General features: G+C 35.6%; 3 protein-coding genes across 4 annotated transcripts in view; 2 read left to right on the top strand and 1 right to left on the bottom strand.

Moving 5' to 3' along the window:
* LOC118743458 overlaps nucleotides 1-5,778 on the top strand; it is a 22,798-nt gene extending 17,020 nt beyond the window's left edge. Inside the window, exon 10 of the mRNA XM_036476154.1 lies at nucleotides 5,744-5,778. Within this exon, the coding sequence (XP_036332047.1) occupies nucleotides 5,744-5,778 (35 nt within the window). The remainder of the gene's footprint in view (nucleotides 1-5,743) is intronic.
* Nucleotides 1-7,843, top strand: part of LOC118743481 (cardioactive peptide-like) — an 11,417-nt gene extending 3,574 nt beyond the window's left edge. The window contains exons 1-3 of one of the 2 annotated variants that reach the window (XM_036476195.1): nucleotides 3,535-3,986; nucleotides 5,744-5,807; nucleotides 7,553-7,843. In XM_036476195.1, coding sequence (XP_036332088.1) covers nucleotides 3,900-3,986; nucleotides 5,744-5,807; nucleotides 7,553-7,833 — 432 coding nt within the window. In that variant the 5' untranslated portion in view covers nucleotides 3,535-3,899 and the 3' untranslated portion in view covers nucleotides 7,834-7,843. Of the gene's footprint in view, nucleotides 1-3,534; nucleotides 3,987-5,743; nucleotides 5,808-7,552 lie in introns of those variants that run through there. The other variant, XM_036476202.1, reaches the window with a different exon arrangement.
* Nucleotides 7,844-12,637: 4,794 nt separating this feature from the next.
* LOC118745001 (probable cytochrome P450 6d4) overlaps nucleotides 12,638-13,945 on the bottom strand; it is a 16,749-nt gene continuing 15,441 nt past the window's right edge. Inside the window, exons 6-8 of the mRNA XM_036478533.1 lie at nucleotides 13,517-13,757; nucleotides 13,194-13,433; nucleotides 12,638-13,122 (exon numbers count right to left, since the gene is read on the bottom strand). Coding sequence (XP_036334426.1) covers nucleotides 12,704-13,122; nucleotides 13,194-13,433; nucleotides 13,517-13,757 — 900 coding nt within the window. The 3' untranslated portion in view covers nucleotides 12,638-12,703. The remainder of the gene's footprint in view (nucleotides 13,123-13,193; nucleotides 13,434-13,516; nucleotides 13,758-13,945) is intronic.

Here is a 13,945-nt window from a genome sequence, read left to right as displayed (position 1 = left end):
AAATGAATCGTGCAGGGAAAATATTTTTATGTATGTACATATATGCACTAAACAAATACAAAACGAATGGCTGCAATGAATAAAAAAAATAAAAATGTTTTTTAATTGAATTGGATATGAAAATTTACAGAAAAAATTATTTTTCACGTAATTGAAACGTTTGCATACATATAAAACGTACCCTATGGTACAATTGTCACAAACGAAAAGCAAACGTTTCTCGTTGGGGAAAATGACAGTGAATCTTACAATTTGTTTCTGACTATTTACAAAACTGTACAAAACCACAAATGATATGATGATCGATGAGCAAATGGGAATTGTTTTGTACAGTTTATTTTCGTACCCTGTTAACAGCTCATTAAAATGGCTTGCCTATGAACTAGTTTTAAGTGATTTTGGTATATAATGGCAATTTTCTTTATAAACAGTTATTATTTTCTAATCTGAATGCCTGTGATTCGAGTCGAAGAATACATACAGTGACCAAAATATAAATTGAGACCCGACATTTTAGTAAGTTGTGGCTTTATTTTATAAAGTAAAGCTCTTTTCCTAAGAAAAACTATAAAATTAATTCTGCAATAGGTGCGTTCGTTTAAAATCTCCAGTAAAAACCAACCAACTGCCAAATTCCGGCGAAATGTCATCTGTTCTCTCACAAGAGAAAAATATCCCAAATAGTACGCGAAAAGAAAATTTGCAGAAACTTGCAAGTTAGATGAACAGCTGATATAATTTTTGTTTACATTCAAAAGTGTAAAATTTAAAACGTACGAAAAGCCATCACAAAGTGTTATACTGACACAGTTTATTGATTAAACAAATAACTACTTATTTCTTACAAGTTTAATTGGTCGCATTTTGTAATTTTTAACTTCCAAACCATCAAATTCAATTTTGTGAGTTGCGTAAATGCCAACCAGCTGTTTTTGATCAGCTGTTTTCCTGTTGGCAAATTGCTGTTGGCAAAAATTTTTCCAGCAGAAACCAGCAGCTTCCCCTCAAAATGAAATGTCACTTTGCTCTCTCAATTTCCCCTACTTTGCGAGTTTTTTGCGTACGCGAACGCAAAAACTTGTAAGTTTTGGTTAAACATGAACAATTAACAGCTACGCGAACGCAACTAATGTTTCACCAAATTTCAAACCTTTTAATTAGAATCTTTAGAAAAAAAATTGGGTTGCAGTTTTGTAACTCATTAAAATTGAGTTTAATAAAGTGCGAATGGAAAGTGCTGCTCATTTACTTCTCTTTCAATAAAGAAGGCCGAACATACATAATTTGTATGGAAAAAAGCGTAACACTGTCAAAAAAGAAAAAAAAAACAAAATTGCCAACAATTAATGGTAAGCCTTACCGACTTAAAATTGCACTTTCTGATACTAAAATGTAACGAATTTTTTTAACAAATTTTATGGGGTAAAAATCTCGAGAAAATTATACTACAAATTTGTGATGTTACTATAAGGATAATCTTTCAGGGAAAACAGTGTGGACAAAATTTGCAAAATAATTTTTTGTCCCGTATTCGGCTTTCATAAATATGGTCACCGTAGTTATAACAGAGCACTGCCTAATTGGCAGGCATGCCTATCGACTAGGCGTGCGGCTACATGGCTTCTGTAGAAGTTGTCAAGATGAAGAAGAGGAGGAAACGATTTTGCACCTGTTGTGCCAGTGCCCTGCTCTATTTTGACGAAAACACTCCACACTGGGCAGACAACCTGGAGGACCTTAGATGCGTTTTAGGAGGGATTTAGAGCTACTGACTCCACATGCGGTATCACAATGGGCCCAGAGCTTAAGTGTGTCTTACAGGCAACTGCGACAATCTATCTACCTACCATCATCACATATATCAGCAGCCAATTGAAAGCCCCTCCACATTCAATAATAATTCACTAGTGCCCACTTCTAACCACAGCTTCCCGTCCAATCCTCCCTAAATGAAATGTGCGTAAAGAAAGAGTTGATGGGTGATTAGCCCCACAGTGAGACGTATTTTCAGGGATGAAATCGAATCCTCAAAATTGTTTATGTATTGAAGTCACTTAGGTAACTGGTGTAGCTAAGGCTAAGGCGAAGAAGCTGGAAAATGCATTTGAAGCAAGTATTTCTCGCTAATGTTTCTAGTAAAGGTGCCAACTTACCTCCTCAGGCTTTTACGATGGCTTTTACGATTTTAAATTCGATTTTTTTTTTGGAGTGTTTAATGGGAAATGAGCTGAAGAGTAGACCTAATTCACCACTTTCTATGTCTTTGCCTACATTCCCAGGTCATGGGACTTTAACTGTTTTAGGTTCTCAAAGCTCGGCAGTGATATAGGAAGCGGAACTATGTGAGCCTCTCATTTTCATTTGCCATGAAAAGTAGTTTAACAGCACCGCAACCAGTTTTCTAAATAAATCCATTAATCGGATTGGTCTTCATACGAAAAAAATGTTTGTTGTTGTAGGTATTAATGTACTCGTACTTTACGAAAAAATGGCACTGAAGATGGCGCAACGCCGAGTCTGTTTTATTCACCTAACCATATTAGACAGGGGATGGCGAAAATGACTTCCCAAAAAAATCATACTCCCATCCCGTCGGAAGAGACAACCAACACCAATGCACTTCTGTCATTAACAGGATCTCTAAACCTCCTCAAGTTTGCATGCAGGCCATTTTAGCAAAAAAAAAGCTGTTTAAAACTTATTTTGAATCTGAAAACAATCCAAGAAAATTTTTACAGTACAAAAAATCGAGTACACAACAACAAATTTATAGGTATTTATTTGTATTCCATTATTTTTAGCTTACACTCGCTAGCATAGACCCCATGAGAGTATTCTTAAAGACTTCTCATCAATGTGTAATCAAATACATATTTGGGGTATTCACAACGGTGTTGTATGTCGTAAACTTTAAACGCCTAAAAAATATATTAAGGGAGTTCGCAAAGTACCATCAAAGTTATATTTTGAGTTTTTTTCAGTGTTGAAAAATAGTTGGTTGTCGTTTCAAATTCTCTAAATATTTATTTATGCTTTTAAAGTTTATGACATACAACAATACGACACTTACGGCACCGTTATGAATCCCTCAAATATAAACATCTCTTCGGCTAACTAAATACCATGAAAGAAAATATTAAAAATAACAACGAAAAGCAGAAACAAAAGGCAATTATGATTTGAGGTCCTGCAACGCTAACCACGAAAACCGCTTTCTCAGCGCAGCAGTGGGTCCTGTCGCCGACAAATGTTAGTGACTACCCTACAAGAATTGTGTGATGGAAACTTACACATTCTCATTTATTTTACTAACACATTTGCAAATTTTGGGTTGGTTAAAAGGAGACCAATATATAAGGCCATAAGTTGGAGGAAGACGGAAGATCATATGTACACAAATGTTTACATCAGATTTTTCACACTGCCCTTTAGAATGTGATAGAAACTTGTAGGTAGCCAGTGACAGAAATCTCTATCAGCCTTGCCAGTCAAATGATTTGTCAAATGATAGTCACTGTTCTTGCAGGGTATGAATGTAGTATGTATGTATATACAAGTTCACACATTGCAATGCCAACAATCAACAGCCAACACTTCCATAACAGTTAGGATTTTGTATTGCGCCTTGGTTTGCTAGCTCAGGGACAATTAAAAGTTAAGCCGTCCACTTTAACGGTCAATTGTGCATCGAACGTGGCCCGGAGCAGTTTATCGCAAGAAAGCTTTCAAGATTCACGAATTTCAAGACAAAGTACCATATGCAGGAATTTTCAAAAAATTGTGAAAAGTGAAAAGTTAACTTAAGTTTGTTTCAATTATTTTCTGAAATTGAAAATAAATTACTAAAAGTGTTTGAGAATTTGTTTGCAAGTTAAAAAATTAATTAATTTTTAATTAAAATGTTGCTCTGGAAAGTATGCTCATTGATTTGCTTGCTGTGTATACATTCTACATTTCAAATTGAGCTGGATAATAACTATTTAAATGTGAGAATAATGAGTGCTACTTTAATTGTTTAGATATAGAAATGTGTGAACAAATATAGGACTTTTTGGTATAAAAGTTTATGGAAAAAACTAATTTTGTAATCAAAAAATACAGTTACCGAAAAATATTCAGAACAGCCAAAAACACCAAATGAATTTTTTGAGGAGCAGGGATCGAAACTACATAGGTCCTACGGAGTGATAGTATGCTACGCACCCCTTACAACTAGTCCACAGCGGCCGGTATTTAGGAGTTGCTAAATAGTAATAATATTTTAGCGCTTATCATTTCAGTTAGTGTTTGGCCGACCTTCTCCTTTAATTTGTGGTGTGCGTCCTAATTTTAGAGCCAAATGGACTGAGTGAGAAGCTTTTTCAAGACAGAATTACACTCGGATGTTTGACGTTTTTTTTTTTTTTTTTTTGAATACTGCTCGGACCATGGATCGACCTCGGTCCTACGGAGTGGTAGTATGCACCTCTATCGATTTGGCCACAGCGGCTAGATTTCTAGGAAACAAAATTTGGAGATTTGTGATCTCGAAAACGGGACCTACATCAGCTTACAGAATTTTTGGTGCTCATTGCAAATCCGTTTTCTAAATTTTTTAGCAAGTCTAGTTTTAGAGAAAAAAGTGTTGTGGTGTCAAAAATGACAAATTTTAAAAATTAAAAAGAAAATGAATTTGGACATTGTGTTTCCTAAAAAAAAAAAACGTATTAAAAACAAAAGCAATTCTTTTTATGGATTCTACCTCATTTCGATGAGTTGAGTAGAAATGGGTAAAAAAAATCTTGTTTTCTAGATTTAACTCATCTAAATTTGATTGAACTGATTTGTGATTTTCGGAATTTTCGAAACTTTTCAAGAATTTGTTGCGATGTTGGTTGTAAAACATACCAAATTGTTGCAAATTTAAAAAATCGGTCAATAACCACGCCCACATCCCTTATAACGGTAATTTAGAGAAATACGAAGTCTTCGATAAATCAGTAAATACGGAAGCTAATTTATTCAAAATTGATGTTTGCAATAATTCATTAGCAAAAAATACGTTTATGATAAAATTTTGGAAAATGGGCGTGGCACCGCCTACTTATGACCACATATGTGTATCTCGGTAACCATTCGATCAATTTGTACCAAACTTGGCATGATTGTTGTGCTTGCCACGTAAAAGCAAAACTTTGAAAATTACTGAAATCGGACTAAAATTACACCCACTTTTCACATAACGGTAAATTTCAGAAATGCTAGAAACTTCGAAACTTAAGGACGCTAATATACTCAAAATTTATACCAACAAAAAATCCCTTCAAAAAAGTAGTATTATCATGGAATTTCGGAGAATGGGCGTGGTACCGCCCACATATAACTATATAAGTTTATCACATCTAACGTAACTTCCTGTCGAAGATGTTTGAAATATGGGTAAAACCACCCCTGCTTACCATGTAGAGGCAGCATCAAGCAACTAGACTTTGAGTAAATAGACCTAATACATCCAAACCGAATCGTGAGTCAGACGCACCGAGTATGACGCCTATTATATTCTGGTTATTAATAAACTTTTTCGTCTACGTGAAATTTGCTACTTTGGTTCAAATCAGAATTTATGACACCAAAAATCCGGAAATGAGCCAGTTTGGTTGACTGCCCCCAACATTATATTTATGGCGAAAGAAAGACTCATAAATTCCGAGCGCTCATAAAATTGTTTAAAGGGTACTCTTTAATTCTACTTTTTCTTTTACAGCACAAATTAAGTGGCGTCATTCAATGGAAGTATGAGAAGCGGCCGTTTTGTAATGCTTTTACAGGTATGTACTTGTATATTCTATAACTCTGAAAAGGTATAACATATTTTGTATGTATAAATGCTAGGTTCTGTTTTCGCAGTGAAAAATTGACTTACGTATATACATATGTATGCACATTAGGGTGGTCGAAAATAAGTAAAGCCGGAATATTAATGCTCACACCCCAAGGACTGCTCTATATCGGAAAAAATATACCCCTATATATTTTTTTTAATAAAATATTTTTTTAGAGGTCGCTTAAAGCGCTCAAAGTTTTCCATGTATTTTATATGGGAAAAAACAAATTTTCGTAGAAATTGTATAGAATTCTTGACAATCAATATTGTTCGATCGAAAAACTCTGGTTCTCTTCAGGAGACTTCCAATAACAATATCCAATTGTTTATTTAACCATTTTTTAATACTAAAGATTTTTAATTTATCCTTCCAATGCATTTTCTGACATTTTCAGGGGGTTTGGCAGACCCAAAAAAAAATAAAAATTAGGGGTATATTTCGGTATGGAGTAAATGCCGACTTTTCACCCAAATTTCAAACTTTTTAACCAGAGCTTTTAGAAAAAAATTGGGGTATGCAGTTTTTAGCCCATTTAATTCTAATTTAATAAAGCGCAAGTTTAAAGTTGCTGAAAAATCCCGTTGATTTTTGAGACTTTTTTTTGTTGAAGGTGTTTCACGTTTTTTCCATACAAAGTAACTTCGACAAATTTCTTTTATATGGAGGGCACTGCCAGCAAAAAAATTGCAAAAAATCAATCGAATTTTTTAGCAGCTTCAAACTTACACCTCATTATATAATAATAAAATGGGCTACAAAACTGCATACCAAATTTTTGTTTAAAAGATTCGCGAAATTTTTAGACAACTGTAAGGCCCGTGGATGCCGAGGCGCTAACACGCTGACTGATTAAAATTATGGCTTATGTAGAATGTAAATAATCATACATATCTGGATTAGTTTTAGATAAATTCTAGTATATTTTGCAACTTTTAATGATTCAAAGGTCTTTACTACCCGCTGTACCTTGTTCTTTTTAAAGCCCTGTATGCAGCTCTCAAGAAAACGGTCAAGAAAAAATTGCCATTATTTCGCTTGTGTCTCCAAGGAATTTTGACATTTTTGATACCTCACAGCCTGTTGCCTCACTCTTTCCTCAAGAAATAATGGAACGGGCATATATTTCTGTTGCAAACCTGGGTTGCCTTGTGCTCTTTTTTCACAAAAAACGTTAGAAAACCGTAGTAGAAAGCCTAGTAAATTTCTTAAGAACTGCGTACTGCCTTAAGGAAATTTGACTCAAGTAAATTTCTTAGCCATTTCTTGTACGTCATTTTATATGGAGTTTTTGCTTTTCTTGAGAGCTGCATACAGGCCTTAAAGATGAAGCCCGTTTGATGCCGTGAGGATGCGTGTTTCGAAGAAAACGTAATCAGGTCTGGTTCAGGCACTGATATAAAAAGTGTGCTTCAAAGAAATAGTTATTTTAACGGGTGTCTCTCCTTTGAATCCTAGGACTTCCTTACCTTTGATAACCCCTAATAATATGTCAACGACCAAACAGAAATTTGTAGTCTAAAAAACAAAAAGATTTTATCAGACTGAAATTATTCACCGTATTTTTAATTTACTCTTTTCATTTACTCATAATTATTAATACTTTTTAAATACTTATTAAGTTAGGGCTACTGAAAACAAGTGTTCCTATTCACTGATTGTATATTTTTTTTGTTACATTTAATTCAAAGGCTGCGGCAAGAAACGGTCATCTCTTCCACCTTATCCCTTATGGAAACGCGCCGATATTGATGAAGCAAAAGAGTACAACAGCGATGATGTGGCCGAAGGACTAAGTGATCTCATCGATATAAATGCTGAACCGGCTGTAGAAAATGTACAAAAACAAATTATGTCCCAGGCTAAGATATTTGAAGCCATTAAAGAGGCCAGCAAGGAAATATTCCGGCAGAAGAATAGACAAAGAATGAGGCAACTTGAAGAGAATCAAGATACAGTTGAAGGAGTTTAAGCAACAAAAACAAAAGGAATGAAAATGGCAAGAACAAAAAGATATAGAAAGTGCTAACGCATATAGAAAAGTAGCTATAGTAATAAAAACTCTTTGAAAAAAGTAATAAAACTAAAACTAATAAAAAATTTACAAATGCATGTAGCGTTACTACGCCTATGTAGTTAGTAAAAACAGTTCAGCTCGAATTATTCCATATTTTCAGAATCATTATAATTTGGCTCTCAAAGGGCCTTGGCTCAAATTAAAGGTCTTGAATAGTACTAAAAGACACTTCGTGTTCGAAGGATATAGAATTGTGTGAAGGATGCACAGCTGCAAGCAAATAAAAAAATGCAATAAATAATAATGAATTTTTTAAATTGAGGCGTTAACATTTTTTTCGAATTTTGTTTTTCGATTCTGCATGTTTTTTTTTAAGACCACTATTTTTTACCAATTGTTTTAAGGTCAAGGAGTAATTGTGGTCCAATGGTAATTTTTCTTCCGTGAATGGAAATTAGCTCTCAGAACCATTTTATTTCATATCAAAATGCTACTTCTGTCGAAAGCGCTACGATTAATTCGCATGCAGTGTTCAAAAAGCACACTGTGCATTTATAAACAATGTATAAGATAATGAAATGAAATATCTTTCATACTTGGGCGTATAAAATTTTTGATTCTTATTCTGTAAATTTAAGTAAAATTACCACATCATATGATAATTTTACTTTTACAGCTTCTGACTGTCATTCACCTGGAAGTGGTCGGATGTGATTATTTTGCGTACGGTTCAAATCGCAGCTCACGACGTCCAGATATTTATGTCTGCGTATTCTCTGAGTAGCGACCAAACATCCTTTTGGGAGCGAACTAAATTGCGAAGGCGTAAAACCTCGCCATTTGCCACGTAACGCAGCGCAAATTCGGAGTTGCATTTGTGGTGGGAGGCGTTCACCCCGATGGTCGAACGTCTAGCCACAATCCGCATTAAAGCGATATTCTTAAACATCTCGCTCATATTTGCCAATGCCCCCATGGGAGAGAAGGACGAGTTGTCCAAGGATATCTTCTATGAACGCTTGGAGCGTGCATATGAGGGCTGTCCCCTACATGATATCAAAATCATGCTTGGCGATTTTAATGTCAAGGTGGGCAAGGAAGGAACCTTTGGCGCCACTGTCGCTAAAATTCAGCCTCCACAACGAAACGTCCGATAACGAACTGGGGCTGATCGACTTCGCCGGTACCCGAAACATGGTATTATGTAGTACTAGGTTCCAACTTAAAGATCATCATCAAGCTATACGTCACGTCGACCATGTTGTTATAGACGTAAGGCGCGCTTACAGTATTTTGGATATACGTAAACTTCGAGGGCCAAACATCGACTCGGACCACTATCTTGTTGCATCCAAGATAGCACCCGCCTCTGTGCAGCAAAAAACTTGCGCCCAACAATGCAAGCAAAGCTTAACGTCGAAAAGCCAATCACAACAAACGGCCAATTTATTCGCCGCCCGATTTTCCCACATCTTCTCACTGAGAGCGCTCTTCAACAAACCGACATACGCAAGCAGTGTTGCCAGAACTTTTTGGGCCGACCGGCTAGATTGGCAAAAAAAAACGGCTAAAAACGGCTAAAATATTTTAGTGAAAATTCACATGCTTTATTTAAATAAATCGCAAGAAACGAAAGACTAGTTAACACCATTAATTTATATCGAGTGTATATTCCTCATCATCAAATGAATCACTATTGTATATATCACCTGAATTCATTAATTTTAAGAGATCGTCATCTACAGTAAAATTATGGCAGCAGTTTACTTCGCGTTTTAAACCGTATCTTATATATAAAATAGCGTTTAACGTTTTAACGCACATTGGATTTCTTTGCTTAGTTTTTATTATATTCATTGAACTAAATATTCGCTCTACTTCTGCATTACTTATAGGCAAAACAAGAAAACTAAAAACTAGGTTGGAAAGGTCAGCAAAAGGGTTTTCTCCTAGGGCATTTCGAAATTGATAAACTTCGGCTCAAAATTTTACAGTTGAGTCTAAATTACTCCAGGTATGTAACGTTAACCGTAGCCATTGCATCTCTATGGATGTTATTTCGTCGGCATTATATTTGTGTTTTTGTTGCTGTAGTTGAACAAATACTTTTGGTTTAATTACTCTTAATGCATTTCCAACCGAAAAAAGTAAATTTTTTTAGTGTGGCAATATTTGTAGGGAGGCGTTGGCGTAATTCCTTTATTAAAGTGATAATAAAATAGCGACCATTTTCTCGAATTATTTTCTCGGCTTCGTGGTCAAAAGCGTTTGTGCTTACTTTTGTTTTTAAATACTCTTCAAAACTGTGATAAAACTGAAGAAATGGAGCAAGGTATGGTTCCAACGGGGAGCATATAGGATCAAATGTGTCCGCGCTAATAACCACTAGAGAGCATTGATGCGAAAGTAAAACATTGAGTTCATTAAAAGTCTTCATTGGGTCTGCATTATTGCTTTCGAACAACTTGTTTACTTTTTGCACCTGAAAATTAGGCAAATAGTAAAATCCATATATGCAATACTCCTATATTGGCAGTAAGAGCTAGTACCGTCCGAAAACACTACAGTACAGATATATCAATAAACACGTACGAAAGAAAAGGAACATACCATTTATAAATAAACATGTACACAACACATCTACAAAACCGGCACTCAAGTACACAATACATTGACAAAAACAGTACTAGACTGTCTCGCTTTGATTTCGGAATGCTTACACATTGAGATGTTAGCTTACTATCAACATAGAAGTATTACATATATGGTAAAATCGGCTAAAAACGGCTAACTTTTTTTTACAAACCGGCTAACAAATCGGCTGCCGGCTAGATCGAATTTTCTCCGGCTAGTTGCTATCAAAACCGGCTAAATCTAGCCGGAAAACGGCTAAAATGGCAACGCTGTACGCAAGCAGTGGAAACACATTTCTCGCTCATTAAGTACCGCCGCCGAGGAAGAGAGAGGCCGAGATACCTGAGTGCGAAGAGCTTGAAATGCTGGCTGACAGGACAAACGCCTGAAAATTGTATCAGAGAGTTAGGCAACTTACGAAAGGTTTCAAGACCAGGGCCAACCCTGTAAGAACCAAGAGACCGATGTCCAGAACGTACTTAAGTTATGGAGGGAACACTTTTCCACGCTATTGAAATGAAGCAGCACTGAAAGTAGTGGAGAAGCGAATCCGAGCTTCCACACCTTCATTGGGATTAAGGCCGTTTCTAATGAAAAATTTTGTGGAAAATCCACAATAATTTACACATGGTAGAAGTTATAGCACACATCTCTTCTCTTATTCCCTTTAGTAATTAACCGATTCATAAATAACTAAACAAAAATTTTCAAAAGCACAATAAAATCATAATGGCTTTATTTCTATTGCTAGTTGGAATTAAGGCGATATCGAAATTGTGGTTTTATTTCCAATCGCCATTATGGCCTTATTGCGCATGGTGTTATAGCACCCCACCGTAGCATGTAGCGTTCTAATATTTGTTTTATAAAATACTTTAATTGCGATCTTTTGCTGAAGATTGATTTAAGAAGTCTAATGACGTGGGACTCCGTTAGGAATACACTTGGGAGTCTGCCCAAGACAACTGAAGTCTTTGATTTTAGCTTAACGATGCCCGCTACAATGCCTATAAAAAGTGTTAGTAAAGATTATATTGAAGTCACATAAAATTTTAAGTTCAATGGCTTGTAGTATAAACAGACGGCAGCATCCGGACCAACTCGTTAATTCGGAATTATCGCGGGAATTAACTGCAGTTGATCCGGATTAAGTCCTGCAGCTTATCCTCAAAATTAACGCGGATCAGGGAAATTTTCGATGACAACTCTGGCCAAAACGGCCAGAAAGCGGTAGCCGAGTGGTGAGAGCGGCGTACTACAATTCCGTAGGACCCACGTTCGATCTTCGGTTCCAGAAATTGCTAAATATTTCTTCTTAAATTTTTTGATTTAATATTCAACAATTTTATTGAGCTTGAGGCCATTTTTTAATGAAAACTATTGTGTAATTTTTCCACAATAGTTTTCATTAATAAACGGCCTCAAGCTCAATAAAATTGATGACTATAATTGTTATAAGAACATAAATAACAAAAACAAATTCTTTAATTTCACAAAAAGGAGAAGGTTATCAATTCGTCGGAATCTTTTTTTTTTTATGTATGTTACCGCATAACTTTGTACCACGTTAACCGATTTCTATAATTCTTTTTTTTTTTTTTTAAGGAAAGGTATTACCTCACGGGTGGTCCCATATTAATTTGGTTTAAATCCGATCTTTGGATCATGGAGAAATTAACCGTAGTATTAAATTTTTATATGAGAATTTAAGTCGGTTTTGCTTTTTGCTTAAAAACTACTTGTTTCCTTAAAAACTACTTGTTTATTTGATTTTCATATTTTTATTTATTTGTTTTATTTTAAATTTATTAAAAAATAGTGCACAATAACTAATTAAAAACAACACTAAAAAATATGGTTATAACTGAATAAAAAAAAAAAATTATGAAAATTCTACTGGCCGTAGGCCTCGAAACCAGATCAACGTGACGTCTAAGATTTTATGGATTTTGGTGAGTTTTTCGAAATGTGGTCACGAGTTTAGTTTATTTGGATTCAAAAAATAAAACGAGGCTAATGATAAAAATGTAGGTACATATGTAGTATATGTACTCATGTACAAAAATATACTTATCTAAGAATTACTAAAATGTTATTCATTTAAATATTTTGTTACATGCAGAAATACTTTAAATAATCTTAGCACCAACGAAGTTACATTTACGTTTCAGAATCTTATGCCTACTATGTATTAATTTTGGACCTGGGCTTTCTTCGATAGACGTACTTTGACGCCACCTTTCGGTTGAATACCCACGGAGTGGTTATCGATAATAATTTCTCGCCTACTCATAATTTCAATATTGAAGTTTTGTAAAACTTTTACAATGCCCAACTTCGAGTTGATCATGCCCATACGCAGAGCAATACATTGACGTGGGCCAGCGCCGAACGGCATGTAAGCGTTGGCATTATAATTTGGACTTCCAGGCAAAAAGCGATCCGGGTCGTATGTCATCGGATTCGGAAAGTATTGTGGGTCACGATGAATACCGAGCAGCGATATAACAATGGGTATGCCTTTCTCGATGACATGACTGGTGCCGGGTATGGTGTAGTCTTGTGTACATTCACGATTCAAGAAGGGCAACGGATATTTGCGATTGGTTTCTGCAAAAGGAAAAAAAAAAAAAACATTTCAATGATTTTATTCCATTGTTTTGATTTGCGTTATCAATTACCTTGCAAACATAATTCGAGAAAAGACATTTCACGCAAGGCATCATAGCTCAACTGACCGTTGTGGCGTTCCAGCACTTCATCCACTTCCTTTTTGGCGCGTGCCAACAGGTCTGGGTATTGCGCCAATTCGAAGATGGTGAAAGCAGCTGAAGAGCTAGTAGTCTCCTGACCAGCAATATAGAAAATGAAACCCTGCGCGCCAATGTGGTCGATAGTGAATTCGTTTTGTTCGCCAGTGGCTATGGGAAAGGGAATGTATAGGCAAGGTCTAAGATACGGATACATATATACTATATGGGACATGATTTCAAGCGTTTCATACCTGCATTGGGGTTTGTGCTCCAATTTTCATCATCCTCGGTGATTTTGCCCGTGTTCCGTAGCTGCATCATCAATTGCAACATATCTTTGCGTACTATATTGTGTTTCTCGCGATATTCAATTGTCTCTTTCATAATGTCACGCAAACCAACGGCTGTGTAGTTTTTTAGACCCAAGCGAAACATGAATTTGATGATGCTGTCAAGTGCATGTAGGGAAGAAAATGAAGTTAAGTAGTTGCTCTACACAGATATTTTCAATTGAAAACTAGTGTTAAGATTTACATTGAACCCGATTTTCTACATATATGCATATTTACAGCCAGGGTATCTTATCTACATATACCCCCAAAGAACTCGCTGTTGAGTTTATGGCTATCAGGCAAATAACTCCTTACAACATTCAGGGTATTAAACCTAAGGCAGGATGT

Source organism: Rhagoletis pomonella, unplaced genomic scaffold (assembly GCF_013731165.1).
Source record: "Rhagoletis pomonella isolate Grant_MI unplaced genomic scaffold, Rhpom_1.0 Rhpom_scaffold_00001, whole genome shotgun sequence".
NCBI classification, from domain to species: domain Eukaryota; kingdom Metazoa; phylum Arthropoda; class Insecta; order Diptera; family Tephritidae; genus Rhagoletis; species Rhagoletis pomonella.
This window is presented reverse-complemented; position numbering and strand designations above follow the sequence as displayed.